General features: G+C 37.1%; 1 protein-coding gene across 28 annotated transcripts in view; it reads right to left on the minus strand.

Moving 5' to 3' along the window:
• The window catches only part of cadpsa (Ca2+-dependent activator protein for secretion a), a 192419-nt gene that overhangs the window by 33867 nt on the left and 141374 nt on the right, over positions 1-17178 (minus strand). For 5 of the 28 annotated variants that reach the window (XM_037532118.1, XM_037532110.1, XM_037532109.1 and 2 more), the window contains 7 exons: positions 17011-17112; positions 16179-16242; positions 15625-15748; positions 10827-10895; positions 9015-9047; positions 5410-5516; positions 1970-1978 (listed from right to left, as the gene is read on the minus strand). In XM_037532118.1, the coding sequence (XP_037388015.1) occupies positions 1970-1978; positions 5410-5516; positions 9015-9047; positions 10827-10895; positions 15625-15748; positions 16179-16242; positions 17011-17112 (508 nt within the window). Of the gene's footprint in view, positions 1-1969; positions 1979-3622; positions 3653-5409; positions 5517-9014; positions 9048-10826; positions 10896-15624; positions 15749-16178; positions 16243-17010; positions 17113-17178 lie in introns of all 28 variants that reach the window. The other 23 variants (XM_037532108.1, XM_037532093.1, XM_037532096.1 and 20 more) reach the window with 9 other exon arrangements.

Below are 17178 nucleotides of genomic sequence, written 5' to 3' on the forward strand. Positions count from 1 at the left end.
AGTGTGCATTCACGCACACAGTCGCTCCCACATGCACGCACACAAACATACTTTGTTGATGTTAATGTAGCCATATGTACATGCACCCAGGAGCTTGTCCTTCAGTAAAACCATGCAGCAGTCGCAGTCTCCAGCAACAGCATTTGAACCCTAAGATATCACTGTTTTTGACTTCATGCCAAATTGTAGCTTACAATTTAAACACTTTGTCTTTATTTCACACGTTTTACATAATAGGTTCTTCTGTTGCTGAAAAGAAAGCTCTGCTGTCGGCACATGTATTGCATGTCTCAAAGTTGGCAGAACATGTCGGAGAAATGCAGGGGCTATGTAAGAGGTCATTTCCACAAGGTCCCTTCCACATGCATTGAAGACTGAGCACTCGGTGAAAACCCTCTTTCTAGCATGGCTAACTCTAAGTCTGCCGAATACCTGTTGACTATGCTTCAGTTATCAAGGGACTGCACTGAAATGTTAAGATGATGGATTGAACCAGGCTGGAGCAAATGAACACGGTAAAATCTGCAATGTTGAATTCACTCCTACAGAGTCCTGGGATCTGGGTTAAATGGCCTTATTCATCAGTTGCATAGAAACAAGTGCAGATTTGAGTGCCCGGAACAAATTACTCCATGTGAATTACTTCACATTTGACTTATGAAACTGTTCTATGACTTTGTGCAGATCTGAATGCAACTGATGAATCAGCTATTGCTGTATGGACACAAGTATCTCCTCTCTAGTCCTTTATTTACAAATGAATTTACCATCACATGTATGACTTGTACAGGGAGCCAATGAAAGCAAAACCAATTTAGCAATTGTATAAACACTGGTTGTCCTTTATTATTATTATTAGATTTGAATTCAATTTAGGGTAAAAAGATGCAATTATAAAACAATTCTCCATGTATCTTGATGCATTTCAGTGTTAGTGCTGTTAGCTTAGTTGAATTTGAATTTAGCATAAACTCTGTGCACTTCTTAAGCTTTGTTTCACCATCTAATAGGTTAAAACTTATAAAATAAAACTTATTTGGTATTTTTGTTTTTTTGTATCACATTTCATGGCTTAATCTTTTCTGGACATAGATGAAGACTAGTCTTGGACAAAATTGGAGTGTCACCATTAAAATTCATTATTTATGAGAATTGGAATTGTTGGTTACTGTTAAAATATTTTGTTTAAAAAAGAAACCCTGTGACCTATATAGAACCTTATAGAACTTTATTTATGCTGAGAAATTTAATTGTGACATATTGTGAATCGATTCAGGACCTTTTAAAAGAGAATCACGAAATATTTAATAATCAGTTCTTTTTCCCATGACTTATCATCAATTCTGCTGAGTAACAAATTGCATATTGTCATTATCTAAACTGAATTATATTTCATTTTAATACAAGGAATCAAAATATTACATATTACACTCAAATTTGTAGTCTGAGCAGACATAAGTTTGATCATGAAGATACACCAGTGGTGAAGCTGGTAAATGACAAACCTGTTGATGAAGATTGCATATGTCATTTTGATCATGCAAATTTGATGAATAAGGGCCATTATTTGGCTTTCTGTTGGAGTGAAATAATCTCTTGACGAGATAATTCAACACTTGGAATTTTACTGTCCACAGAGCAGAAGGTGGAGAAGGGGTGTCAGGGTTGTGCAAGACGACGTTGGTGAAAATGAGCTCGGTTTCATTTTCAAAGGGCACGTCGGGAGCTGCTTCAGGGCAGAAGAAGCGGCCGTACGTCTGGCACTTATGCCCACACAAGCAGCTTGCTTAATGCTCTGCAATAGAGCCATGGGGAGGGTAAGGGGTTTTGGTACAAATACAAGCCCTCCATCCAGGGTGGGTTAGTGGGATACTGGACATGCAAAGAAGATGGGGAAGAGGAGAAGGTTTGAAGGAGGTGGGGGGTGGGGGGCGGGGGGGGGGGGGGGGGACTCATCTCTTTCACATACCTCTTTACCCTTTTGAATGTATCCAGGGAACCCAACAAACAGCGAGAGAACACAGTGAATGTTACATCAGACTGATCATCCTTTAACTCAAGACAAGCTAACAGTCTTGCTTGTTTGGGCAAGGTTAACTAATGCCCACTTTTTTGTCTACCTAGCCCAATAAAGTTAATGTGTTAAATATGGTCAGTAATATGAATTTTGAAGATTAAAGCAAGCAAATCAGTGTATATAAAATAAGAAATAAAAATAAAAAACAAGTATGCTATTCTGAATGTGAGGTTTAGCCATGCATTCTCACTCATTCTCAAAACGGCAAATGCTGCTGGATATTTGTGAGATATTTTGAGACTCTTAAGAGTCAGTACTTTCCCAGTGAACATTTGTTCCTCAACAGCAAATAGTATCGGGGAAAAAAAAACGGTAACACTGCTGTAGGGCAGTACATAATACTGTCACCTAAACAAAGGTGACATTGATTTTGTCTGACATTAAACTGCATCATTACTCTTTTTGGGGTGAAATGACATAGCTTTGTATAACAACTATGGCATAGCCTAAGTATTATAGATGGTAAAATGCAAGTCACTTTACCCAAGAGTCACAGAAAATGATCACTTTTGTGAACAGCCAGACTGTGACTAAGCTTCAAAGTGTCATTTCAGCCCAGAGAGTGTTTAACCTAATGTCAGAAAAAAGAATGTCATCTGAGATAGATCTTATGTCAACTTTACATATGATGCCTTTTGGAATAAGTGTTTATAAATGTTGAGGTTGGCCTCTAGCAGTTGTCATTAAGGGCTTATGTAGCCATGTACAGTAATGTCCTACAGTAATGTATTGGCAACAAAAGTAACAGAAAAGAAACATGCTTAATTTACATAACCGCTTGGGTCATTGCCTCGTTCACTCGTGATACTGTACAATGAGAACATGCACCCCTAAAAATAAAGCTTCCTAAATGGTTTGTGACTTGGCCTTTTGTGCCATTCACACTGTGGTTTCAAAGAACCCTTTAGGGCAGCTTTATTTTTAAGAGTGTATGTGATACACAAAGGTGGCAGGTGACTACTTTTGGTGTTAGTGAATGCAGAAGTCCTAAATTCCACAACACTGCAGGCTTTATTGTTTTCCTTTCACATCATAAAAGAGGTAGATGATTTGTTGACATGCTGAAACAGGTGTATCAGAGAACACTCAAAACTAGAGGTCTTGTAATCCAGACTTTGAGGCCAGTTTATGGTCATGGATATTTTAGTCACTGGTAGGTAGGTGACAAGCTGGTTATAACAACAGTGCAGGTAACAGTAATGACAAAATCTAGGCACTGCTCTAATCTGTGCAGTGTTGGGGGCTTTAGGGTTGGACTCTGACACATCTATGTTTGGTCTGTCCAGTCGCAGGTCAGACAGCAAGGCCTGCGTGCAAAATTTGGTTTTAGCACTATCCACCAGACAAAACAGTACCTATAGATCTACCATCATTTCAGGTAGACCAGTTTGCAGTCAGTGAACATTTAAGTTTTACAATATCTTTAAGATACAAATTGTGAACTCACTGACTGACAAATACTGGAATCATCTGAATTTGCAGTTTTTGTAGCTAAAGGATGTTTGTGCAGTGGGTAGTGATAGAAAACTTGCTGTAATACTATACCAGCTGCTCCCCTGAGCTGGGCCCTGAATCCTGTTGATGTAATTCAAGAACACATGGTGAAATCCCTCTGTAAGGCCCCTCTGCTGTCTCACACAGCAGGAAAGTGGATTTAAAGAAGTGGTGATGTAAAAAATGCAGTTTTTGGTTTTCACCTAAACTACTATGCATGATTATTTTTAAGACTGGGACCACTTGTTAATTTATCGCAAATGTATCGCAGATTTATCAATCAAAGTGAAATTTCTTGTAGTTTTACTTTTTTATGAGTGACCACTCTGCAGCCCAATCTGTGATCTGTAACTGTAGTGCTGGTTTTGTTTCATGCACACTCATATCACTGCTTACTGTCACACAGGGTTTTCCATTCTTAATTTTAGTATATACCACTTTTAGTTAGATACCACTTTTAATGCACTGAAAGCGTCACAAGAAGTCCTATGGGCTTTTGTTATTAAACACTCAGAGAGGCAAACAGATCATACTACAGCAGCAACCATCAGCTCTGAAGTAAAAGACAGCATTAAGGTTAATGTGTACATTTTCATAACGTGCTTTTTTCCATGTGCACTCTCAGAACTGTCACTGTGTTAGTACAGCAAGGGTATATCTACAGGCCCATTAGTTAGGGAACAAAACCATTTTCTACATATTGTACCATATTCCATTCCATATTCCATATACTTTTTTAAGTTATATTGACTCCAGGTTTTTATTTTAATGCTGTTTTTAAATGTTATGTTTTGAAAGGGTACAACTTCTACTGTTGTACAACTACAACAATCTTTCCCCTGACCTTAAATTTTATTTAAGGCACACAGTTGGTCTTTAAAACCATTGTTGTGCATTGCTTATATCTTACAAGAAGGATAAAAATACCTGGACAGTAAATTTATACAGTAAAGTGTAAATCAACAATGTTGCCTTGTTTTAGCGAATGTCTCTTTATTGTTTTGAGAAAATTTAACCCAAAAAAAACAGCTTGTGAACTGCCTGTAGATTAGGTAAACCAATCAGAAGCAAAAAAACACCAGTGTTCTGTATATGTGACATCACAACCATCACAACTTACTGACAGTCTGGTGCATTTAGTATGGATATTCTAGTCTTCTTAGCCAAAAAATAACAGACCTGAAAATTAATTAATGAAAAACAAATGCATTTAAATTTAAATTGCAATCGCAATACTGGTCAGAAAAACACAATTAGATATTTTCCCCAAATCATTTAGCCCTAGTTAGGCCTATTTGTGTCTGTGTATATACAGTGGGGTCCAAAAATCTGGGATTGTTTTTCCCTTGGAGATAAACAACAGAATCTGGAACCTGGAGAAGAAGAAATATTCAGGATTTCACACTATTTCTATTTCACTATTCAAATACAAGCGCATTTGGGAAATTGACTATGTTAATGCTTTTGTTTATCTAGATGTTTACTTAGTTTTATCTGTTCCATTGACTCTCAGGTGGTTTAGTGTACTCATCCATGGTGGTGTCCATGCCAGCTCAAGTACACAACAGGGATATACCAAATACTAAATACAACAGATTCTGAAATTTATGTTAAAATTTAAAAAGATTCTACATTTCAGTGAAGTTGTTATACAGATAACATAACTTGAAATGAGACGTTTTTTATTAATTTAGTAAGGAATGCAAAATAGAAGTATTTTTACTTGCGGTCTCAGAATTTTGGGATTTATTGTGTATGTATGAGTTTGCATGTATGTTTTTGTGTGTGCCTTTGACTGTCAGTGTCTCCGCATATTTGTGTGTGTGTGAGAAATTCACCTCTGCATGATGCTCCTCGTTCTGCTGTAGCACCTCAATGACCAGTTCAGCCAGGCGAAGTGTGTCTTCCAGTTTTTTGGCAGGCGTAACTAAGCGGCCTACATTCTCTGAGGCACAAGGGCAAAACTGTTAATGTGGACACACACGTAACACTCACACAGTCCTAAAATCTTCCCTCACTCTGTTAACAGAATGCTATTTTACAGTCTAGTCTTGTCAGCTGTTGGTAAGCGATGAGTGTAGGAAATATCTAACTATAGCCAATAGCCCATTTTGGATGAATTACAGATGAGTGTCTGAGCGCATTTAGACATTTTATTAGCGTATAAATGCAAAAGTAAACAAGTTATCTACAGTACTTTGCAAAAGTTAAAAACCATCTTTCATTTATTTCATTTCCCATGAAAATGGCTATTAAATACAAGTTATTTATTTTTCAACATCAGAAGAAAATAACCCAGAAGCATAAACAACTAAATGTAAAAATGTTCAGTGTGTAGTATTGCCACGTTACCTTTAAAACATTTTCACTTCTTGTTGAGAGTCTTTCAGTTTTTCAAAGAAATATTTTGAAAGATGTTTTGAGAGATACTTTTCCACACCTCCAAACTTCTTCAATGTTGGTTGCATTTTCTGCTTCTCATGATCCAGCTAATCATAAACATTATATTGAGGTGGTGGCCAGTCTATTGTTCTGAGAACACTAGCAGCTTATTTGTTTGATTTGCCAGTTTTCTTCTTTTATTGTTATTTTATTGTGTATTTTCTTTAGATCTGAAGCAAGAGCAGAGCGTGGTTTTCTCCTCTCTCTCAAAGATGAAAGTTGTAAGTAGTGTTTATATGGTGGTGACAGTTGTATTGGTCGATCAGGTCTTGTGTGGCTGTTACGAGTCCCTGTATTCTATATCTTTTAATCTTTTTTTTTTATCTTCATTTTTTTTCACAGACTTTTCCTTTGACACCCTTCTTCCTTGTGCAAGTGGGTTATCTTATATCTAATGTCTTCAGAAAAATCTCTTGAAAAATTAAGAACTTACTCGATGGCCATTTTGACCGGAAATTTAATAAATGAAGGAAGGTCTCTGATTTTTGCACAGTACTGTACAGCTTTTTGTCTAAATGTGAAATAAAATTTTTGGCAGCATCTCTGTTTCTTTTCAAATCAACATTTCTCAACAGATCTCGGATCTAGAGTTAACTATAAGATCACTAATGCAGTGAGGTGTGTTTTAAAATTACATTAGAGTTTAGCTATAGTCTTGCTAGTCTACATTGTTGGTGTGGAACAGTGTAAATATAATGAATCAAAGCAAAGAATTAAACAAAAAACAAATAAACAGATATGTTACAATCATCATGCATAATGCTAAGCACGTGCAGGAAGATATGTTAACTAATTTCTCTCTCCCTCTGTCTCGCTCTTTCTGATGTTCACTTAGCACATCGTATGCATAGTCATAAGCCCCTCAGCTGCTAGCTCAGTGTTAAAATGAGTTAATATGATTGGCTGGATAAAAGCAAATTGGGAAATGTTGTTAGTGTGATCTCCTCATGGTGTTAGTATAAGATACAGCGCCTCATATAAAACCTGTTCTGTATTGCTGTCTAACATAATGGTTACACATGAGACATAGAGCTTCATGAGAGTGTTCCATTCAGTATGGTCCAATGGCATGGGAATGTTGAAAAGTAAAAAGACACCGACAAAACTGTGGTTAATGAAAAATATTCACCTATAAGACCAAGGAATTGACTGAGAAGAGTAAATTGGACACCCATTTGAATATACGTGAAAAGTTTGTAAATAGTTATTAGCGCCAGTCTTTAAAGTCCCAGGGAACACAGTATAAATTATTGAAAATGTTTATATGATACTAAATTGAGTATTATAGTAAGCACCCAGCATCGTTTGAATGAAAAAAACAAATCTGAGAACTAATAATAATAATAATAATAATAAAAACCACTAATTATAATAATCTGAGAAGTTTCTGGGAATGGTTCTAAAATTCTCATGAGCATGCTTGAGTTAATTTAATTAAGCCTTTAATTCAAGACTCTCACTAAGCCACTGAAGCAAAGCTAAACCCGACAGCACAAACGAAGGGAAATGAGTAAACCAAGCTCTGCATATATAGGTGCTATTGTAGACTTTGCAGTGTTAACAGCTCATAAAACCATTATCCAGCTTTTAAATGGCGAATTTTAGCTATGCTTTCTAGGTAAGCTTTTGCTTGGTGGTTAGCTGTCTGTTCTGTGATCTGTGGCCAGGGCAAGCCACATAAGCCTTACGTATGTACTACATAAGATTTTTTATAAAAAAGCTTTACGTTGAAAGAAGACAAATTGGCGAAATACATTTTTCATTTACTGGACAACGGAAAGTCATTCACAGGACCACTCTTTGTACATGTACTATTAAGAGCAAGATTAACCTACTTAAAAAAGAAAACACAGATTTAGGTTTCTTGGGGCTTTAAATATGACACTTTTTCTCAAATGCCAGTTTGCCTGTCTAAACATTTAAACAGTGTAAGTGTCATTAGTATTATAACTTTCTGCCAGTGTGTCACAATAACAAAGGAACCCACTGATGTGGAGACAATTACTATGACAAATGACAATGCAGAGTCACCCACCCTTCTCAGCCAATGACTCTCCATCACAAAACACACTCCACACACTGCCAGATTTTCAGTTAACCCTTTAACCTCCAAAAACAAAAATAATTTAGATGAACTCAGCGACAGTGAAGCTGTCTCATGAACAGTTAAAGGGTTAAAATGAAATCGAGGTTTCGCAGTGTGGGTTCACAGTACAGCAGAGACCTTCGTGTGTCTGCTGTGGAAGAAACACCTTGCTGTGCCAAATCAGGTATTTCACACACAACAGAGAGAGTGCTGAAGAAGTAGATTCTTGCAGATCTAATTCTTCTAGCAAGCTGTGACCAGGATGAACAATACGAAATACCTGATTTGCTCAAGATGCAAAGGCACCTTCCTTTTTGATAATTGTAAACCTGTCAATTAGATGTCTAAATTAAATTATTTATTTATATTCAGTTACTTTAATTTCAGTTCCTTTATGCTTGATTTCAGTTCTTAATTTCAATGTAAAAATGTGAGAATGGTTATGACATTTTCAGTTTTAAAATAATTTTTAGTTTCGTGTTTTTATATAAAATCTCTACAATTCTAGGAAATAACAGTAATATTATGTTGTAAAATAGTGTCTTTTAGCTGTAGTGCATTACATGTTGAGGTTTAAGGGATGATGCATGGTTGGAGTAAATTCCCTCTCAGTTCATCTGAAGATATGGCTTGTGACCTGTTTACTGTGGGCAAATTCAGTGAATTGTAAGGGAATCAACCCCAACGTGGCTAGTAGCCGAACAGCCCGTACCAACAGATGAGACAAAGTGCATCTTGGCTTAAGAGATGCACTGCATGGGACACTATAGGGGAGGTTGACATAACATCATCACAGCATTCCCAGCATTTTCTAGCAGTGCCATAGCAATGCTGTGAGGGGGTTATGTCCTAGTTTGGACAGGGGAATGCTCTTTTTAGAATGGCTGTAGTAATTAGTCAGACAAAAGGGTTCACCTGGATCCTTCTGATCCTTCTGAGATTTCTCAACTACGAAGAAAATAAGAGAGAGAGGGAGGAGAGAGAGGGAGGGGAAGAATAGAGCGAGAGAGTCAGCTGGTATTCCGTTTAGGAGGCTAAAGATGGAAGACGAGAGAAAGAGAGACTAATGCTGCATTTACATTACAGCAGAATGAAGCATATTTGTTTTGCCTCCCATTGATTTCTCTGGAGAGAGCAGCAACCTTCCGCACAGCATTGTGGGAGTGGCACTGGAGAGATTAAGGGGGAAAAGAGCGAAAGAGTGGAGATTTTCTAAACGTTTGAACACCCTCTGGTCAAATAGTTTTTTCCTGTGTGAAAATAAATTAACACATCCTCCACAGAGAACAAACTTAAATGTATTTCTATTTATTTGCTGGATTATGTTCAATTCAGCAAAAAACAGTAATTGTATATTAAAATGTGCAGAAGTGGGTTCTCTGTAGTGGACATGTGCATTTATACTCAGAAACTCATTTTACCAGGGGTCCCAAAACTTTAGCTTATAACTGTATGCAAGTAAGTGAACTACACCAGCCAGCAAGTAGATTTTTTAATTTGCGGGATAATTGCAATGGTTGAAAAGAAATTGTGTATTCAAACTGTCTAAGAACGTTCAGCGGGAGATTGTGACATTGGTTGAACTTGTAAAAACAAAGGCCTGCTGTGAGCTGCATTTCATCCGAGCACAGACCTAGCGTACAAATCTGTATCTGCTTTTACTCTGGACAGATAAAGTTACATGCATTTTAATGAGATATCCACAAAGCATTCAGCGAAGACCTTCACTTTGCTGCATTGTAAATGCAGCCTAAGACAGCAGTAGAGGAAAGCAAGATGGACAGAGCCAGGGAGAGTGAAGAACAGAGGAAGAAAATGAAAGAAAGATTCCTGCAGACCACAACTTCATCTCACATTCACCCTGTGAGAACCCTTAAAGAGAGACAGCGCTCCATGGTGACCGTACATAAAACACATCCTTAGCCACAATAGTGTAGTGATATGATCAGGACGTTTGTCTACGACAAAAACGAACAGACAGTGATAACAAACTATAGACAAATAGCGCAAACGCACAGTAAAAAAGCAGTCGAATCAAAGACAAAACAACACACTTAATCATGGTTTATAATATGATCAGAACACAGACAGACCCAGAGTACATTCAGTATGTTATACTGTGACAGAAAGATCCCTACATCTTTCAGCTCTCCTAGTTCATTCCCCTGCCTCCACGAAGGACATCAGCTCTGAGCAAAATCAGTAAAGATGTTGCATACAGTACCTGACCTGTGTTGAAAGCTTGTGACATATGATCAGCAGGGCCGAGTAGGGGAGGGGAGGAAGCTCAAACAGAAGCAAAAAAAGTAAAAATGCATTCAAATCACAGACAGGAAAATGTGGAAGTCAGCAGGAGAAAAGAAAAGGAAAGAAAGGCGAGTGTGGGGGGGGGGGGGGGGGGGGGGGGCTAACAGATACAGTGCTGAAAGCTCCGTCACGCAGACGGAGGAGTCTGATGGGGATGGACAGAAGGACCTGTGGCAGAATATCTCACACTCAACTCAGCCAGACAGGAGAAACAGAGTTTTTTTTTTTAAAAAAAAAAGGCAAGCAGACTCGAAGCGATAGATGTTATCAGCTAAGGTTGGAGAGAAGGAGGTGGGGGCATGAAAAAAAGGGCAGGTGCTGACGGTGATAAGCAAGGACTCTGTGTGGACATAAGACATGGAAATAAAGGAAGGGTGGGTTAAAAGGCATGGACTGGTGGCGGATGAGGGAGGTACTCACGAATGGTTAAATCCATCACTTGTGACGCCAAGCAGTAGACAGGATGCTCATACATTTCTCTCTTTTTCCCTACAAAAGAGGATCGGGCATGCAAGAGCAAGGGGTCAGAGGTGAGAGAGTGAGGGGGAGATGAACACTGGATGCTTGGTGTTGGATGCTGGCTTTGGTTAGAGGTTGCCCTTTGCAACTGATTTCAAGAAATGCTTTACTTTGCCAGTAATGACTGGAAGCTAGCATAACATGCTAAAGTGATCATGCTAACTAGTCCTCAGGGCTGAACAATTTGTGGAAAATACTTAACTGCAATATGTGACTATTTTTTAAATTAAGCTAATGGTCTTTTTTGGTCAGTACGACCAGCACATCCATTTTTTCAGACTTGAAGCTGGAAAAATTGTACTGAGGCTTGAATGCTGATTATCAGTATCAGACTCCCATTTCACAAGCTCTGCATTGTTAGGTTCTGTTTCCCCAGTTAAAACTGTGAATAAGGTATGATAGAATTCAAAATGCATATCACGTGATTTGCACAATAGCAATTGTGATTAAACTGTTCTGTCCTGTACGTTTTTATTCATTACCTGCCACACTAGACTTTTTAGTGGATAAAGTGTTCAGTAGGCCTGTGCCAGTAACTCAACCTCTCATTAAGATAACCATGAGAAGAATAACCACAGTAAACTCAGTTAAAGTCAGTTTGGGTGGATATTTGTTTTTTTTTTTTTTGCTTTGTCTTTTGTTTGACTGACTTGATCCTTTGACTAGATTAACTCACACTATCACTTTGTTGTTTGCTTCCATGGCCACTTCAGAAGTAAGTAGGGACCATCTCAAAATTACTGAAAGAGAAAGTGTTGCTATTATTTTTATTATTATTATCTCTCTAAGAATATCTTTGGATGCTTCCAAAAACATCACGAATGATGTGTCCAGAAGCATCAGCAGATTTACTTACAAGATACTACTACAACTATTAACAGTAATAATAATATTAAGTTTTTCATCCAGTAATTTTGAAGTGATTCCTGACTCTGATGCAAATGCAGGAACAAATAAAATAAAAGAGTATAATAATGAAATTCACTAGAAGCTGAGGTTGTAGTTTTTAATCTAATAAGAAAACACATACATGTCGTGGTGTTTGTAGCTGCTTAGCTTAGCCTAACTGTACAAGAACTGAGACATGACAGTGTTTTTCCTGAGACTTGAAGCAGTTTTTTCTGATGTCTGAAGCTGCTATCTGAGGATGTCCTAAAATGTACACCATAACACACAGGTGGCTTGGTATCTGCCTGCAGCTCAATATGTGTAAATTCTGTTGGCGTGTGGCAATACTAGTGTATTGTTATTGCTTGCAAGCAATAAGTCAACAAATTAACGATTTTTTTTAGCTCATGGTATGTGCGTTTTTCACTGGGGGCTGTAACAGCAGTAACTTTGTTAACTGTCATTGGGCACAGGCTTAGTGTTCAGCATTGAATTCATAGTTAAAATTTAAGAAGTTGAAGGTCATTCTGTCAGTTCTAAGGGGCAACTTCTACCAACTAGCTAGAAGGGTTATACGGATAATAGTGGTGTGAATTGGGGTGAAAAAAGTTTTTTACACACTGCCTCAACAAAATTAGTAAACAGTGTGTAACTGGGTTTAACCATCAATCAAGCCAACTTCATAAAATTTCCTCACTCTCTCAAGCCACGTGCAGGCGATACTAAGGGCCTTTCTCCTTCAGTATCCCCAGCGGCATCTACTGTTTCTTTATAGACATGGGTTTTATGAATGAACTTTTTTGCAAAATTATGTGTCCAAACAGTCAAAAAATATCACAGTCACAGTTATCTTTTGAAAGTGCAGGTTCTGAACTTTCATTCAATACCATGTGTTTGGAAGTAGAAGAGATAATTGATTTTTTAGGTAACAGTTTATTTTCGTAGTCCTTTGTAGACGTTCAGTAAGTAACATTCAACTAAATACCTACTAAATACAACTGAACATCTGTAAGGGACAGCAAAATAAAGTGTGATCATATTTTATTATGATTTGAATATCATTAAAGGTTTCTGTTGGTGAACACTGAATGGCCACTTTATTAAGTACACCTCCTTGTATTTACACACATTGTATATATTATGAGTTGATTTTCCGTGTAAGAGAACTTTGTGCAATACAGTGATTATGCTGTGATACAGTTTGATACAATCTAATAATTATGCAGTTAATTATGTAATAACATTTCCAGTAGTATAGCAAAAGGGAAGTAAGAACTCTGGACTTCTTTATCCAGAAAGCCATACTATGAGTGATGGATGTGAAGCGTTTGGTATCTGTTTAAAAATTTTATAGGCACTGAGCAAATAATAGGATTTGATAGATATAACAAGCGGTACATGGTCAACAGGTCTGTTATGATGTTGAACAAATTAGGTAGCTGGTTAGATGGAGGGAGGGGTCTGCAATAATCCATGTCTATCAAAGAAACTTTCTCACATAAAGTGCACATTTGTGTGATTACTTACACCATATATATTGGCTTTTAAGACTGCTGTAAGGAAAGAGACTGAAACAAGCAGCATAGCCAATAAACAAGGGAAAAGAGAGTAGAAGAGAGAGACAGAGAGAGGGGCACAAAGAAGGGGTAGTGTCAAAACCCAAGTTAGGAGGATTAAGAAGCAGGGATAAGCAGCAGGTGATTTTGGTGTTAGCTGGAGGAAGAAAACTGAACGGTTGTTGCTTTACACTGCCTTAACACCTGGAAGCTACCACAGGAAAGAGGTGAAGGCCGGACAGAGGGCAGCACGGAAAAGCAGTCGAGTGCAGGACTTCAGAGAGGGAAGTGAATGCATTTTTACTTACACAACTCTAGAACAGCCACCTTTGACTGAGTCAGCCATACTCAAATGGAGATATAAAAGTAAAGCCTGCGCCAAAGTGAATATACTGCTGACAGGGAAAGAGTTATAAAAAGTAGGCTAAATAAATAATGACCGTCTTGCTAAAGATTCCTAACGTTCCACTTTATGCAATCTTAAGTCTTGCAACAGTCATTGACACTATTTGAAGATTAACTACAACCCTGTTTCCAAAAAAGTTGGGACACTGTGCAAAATGTAAATAAAAATAGAAAGTAATGATGTGCACATCATTTAAATGCCACATTTAATTGAAAATAGTACAAAGACAACATATCACATAACACATCACATATATGTTGAAAATGAGAAATTAAATTATATTCCCATTTTGAATTTGATGCAGCAATTCATCACTCTCTGAAAGACAGGCAAATAGTGCAATATTTCAATAATAATGTTTTTCATCTACAGTACATAATATCATTAAAAGATACAGAGAATCCAGAGAAACCTCTGCGTGTAAGCAACAAAAGCTAAAAAACAATATTGGCTGGCTGTGATCTTTAGGCCCTCAGGTGGCAGAAACACTAACCTTATATAGAGTGTGTTTTTTTTTTTAAAGAGGTAATTGAACACAGTGGTAAACTTGCCCCTGTCCCAGCTTTTTTGAAACATGTTGCTAGCATCAAATTCAATGTGGGTATATATTTTTATATTATATCTTAGTTTTAACATTAGTATATTGTCTTTGTACTATTTTATATTAAAATATAGGGTTTCAATGATTTGCACATTTTTGCATTCTGTTATTAATTACATTTTGCACAGCGTCCCAACTTTTTTTGAAACAGGCTTGTACATAAGGACTTTATAACACATGCATATGCACTAAATAATGTATTTAAAGAGCGATATTTCAGTATTTCATGAGCTAGCATAAGACATTTTGATATGTAAGTGACGGTGTAGTGACATATTGGCTTTTAAAGTTATGGATGAGGCATCATTCCCATCATATCACCTGATATGAGGCATCATTCCCAAGTTATGGAATTTGAGACAAGAACAAAAGACTATGCAGATAATTAGTGCGTAACGCTGTGAGAGCTGTTGATGCCCTTAAACTTAATTGATAATTTTCATACATAATGTTCCTGATTCTGTAGTTTGAGGTGGTGTTGTTAATTAGGCTTTAGCTTCAAATGTTCTTCATAATAGCGTTAAAAGTGGACCAAATGTGCAACACTTTAGTTTAAGGGATCTTGTGTCAACACAATGTCATTTACTTAGCTGTTCTGAAATATTGAAGTATTGTTTTTAAACATGTGACTGAATGCTTATGTATTTGTCATAAAAGTCCAAATGTAGGTAATCTTTAAATAAAGTAATGCCCGAGAGTCTTAGCCTCCCAGTCTTTTAGTAATATTTCAACTACACAGAATTGCAAGAATAATTTAAATCTCCCATAGTGAAGACATGAATCCATTTATTATCTTTTATTTCCTCCCAGTATAGAGATAACGCATTTCAAGTATAACTGTTTTCTCACAAAGCACTCATCAACAGCAAAAGCTGCAAACTCCTCCTCTGATGTGTATGAAGCATGTCACTACATCCTTCCAAGCTCTGTGATATACAGATTACACAAATTAACACAGTGCAAATCACTTAATTCTCACAAACATGCAAAAGTGCCATGTTTACTGCCAACTCTTGGCAGCTGTTGAAACTTATTGCCCCCATATGGAGTACTTTCAGTACTCTAGTAATAATAATAAATACTTCAGCCTCATACCTGCAATGCATCTAATCCAGCAGTATTAGACTAGTAGCTTTATACTGCATGAGTACCGATACTGAAACACAGCAGTGTTTCACACTGAGACATTATAAAAAATTATTTCCTCCATCCTGACCCTGCTCTCAAAAACAAAGGACTTTCTTTTACCTTCCACTTTGGCATACTCGGAGAGCCGCTGGTAGTTGATCAAAGCTGCTTGCTCCAGACACTTCCGAATCACAGCCTTCACCTCCTCCTGTGGAACTGGTGTTACAATGTCCTTCATCAGCACCTGGTAAAGCACAGAAGAAATAAGATTTAGGAAATAAGTAGCAAACAACAAAATTCCATGTTAAGATAGAATAAATTGTGCAGATTTCCACAATCATGTTGCTAATTGCAGAGGGAATTTCAGCGCCTGAACCCTATTAGGTACACAGAAGAAAAGGATTTTGTTTAAATGTGCCAAGTGGTTGCAGACAAATAAAATATATTACTTCAGCACAACTGATTGATTTCAATTGACTTGTTTTGACAGTAATTGTATTGATGGAACACATTTTATTCATGTGCATCTTGCCACATTTTAATCATGTAAATTCAAAGTGCCATTTTTTTCAGTGTAGAGCAGCATGTTTCTGCACTTTGATCAAGTGTTGTTTTTGTCTGTAAATTGGGTACATGTTGGCATATAATGATGTTATGTGTGGAAGATAACGCACCCTCTCCAGCAGAGAAAGAGTGGCCTTGAGAGCTCCTTCTGGCCTTCCAAATGGAAAACAGTACCTTAGAGATAATAAGCAAGACAAATAAGCAATTTCATTTGACCAGTTACAGTACCTGCCATGTTGAAACCTCAAAAAAAAAAAAAATTAACTCCAGCTGCCCTTTATATTGTTTGAATTTTTAATGACATTCTAGATACACTTGCTGAGTCAGAATTGTTCACAGTGGTAATTATAGGAGCCAGATGTTTAACATTATTATGTGAAATGGTTACACCTATTCTGCCTGATCTCTGACACATTGTTTTATAATAGTTTTTAGACAAGCTTTTGGCATAAAATAGCCTTTTTTTTAAGTTCATTCATGGCACAGAGGTATATGCTGGGTGTTGTTAGACGATTTTTCTATCTTGCCATTATCAACATGACATACAAAAAACTCAAAAGACATGTAGGTTCATTTGTGTTTTTGGATAGTAAATAAAATAGTTTTATTGTGTAGATATCACAACCCCTGGTTCCTGTCACCACCACTATAAAGAAATTAGTTGGTTTCACCAACCAGTAAGTTTCACTACAGTGCTCCATTTGCTTCATTTCACAGCTCTTAGTCTCATGTTTTACATCTCAGTAACTGAATAATGCATAAAGTTTGAATCTTGTTGGAATTCTTTTTCTGGAAAGTGTTTTCTTTGTATCTTTTGCTTTAGATGAGCAATGTTTTGTTAAGACATTGACAATATTTTGGCCTTGCCTTTACACATAAACATAATAAATCATACAAGGTGAACAGAAATCATTTAATTTATCATTATTTATATTAGTATACCTGAAATGTGTGATCTGGTTCTCCAGCAGCACTCGCAGTCTTTCTTTAATCTCCTCAAAGCGTTCACGCTCTTCTACAGTGACAGTGCCAATTCCATCAGGCCTGAAGCAGTGTGTACACACACAGACATACACAGAAACACACACATACTAGAGTTAGCATTGCTGC

This window comes from Pygocentrus nattereri, chromosome 21 (assembly GCF_015220715.1).
Source record: "Pygocentrus nattereri isolate fPygNat1 chromosome 21, fPygNat1.pri, whole genome shotgun sequence".
Lineage (NCBI taxonomy): Eukaryota > Metazoa > Chordata > Actinopteri > Characiformes > Serrasalmidae > Pygocentrus > Pygocentrus nattereri.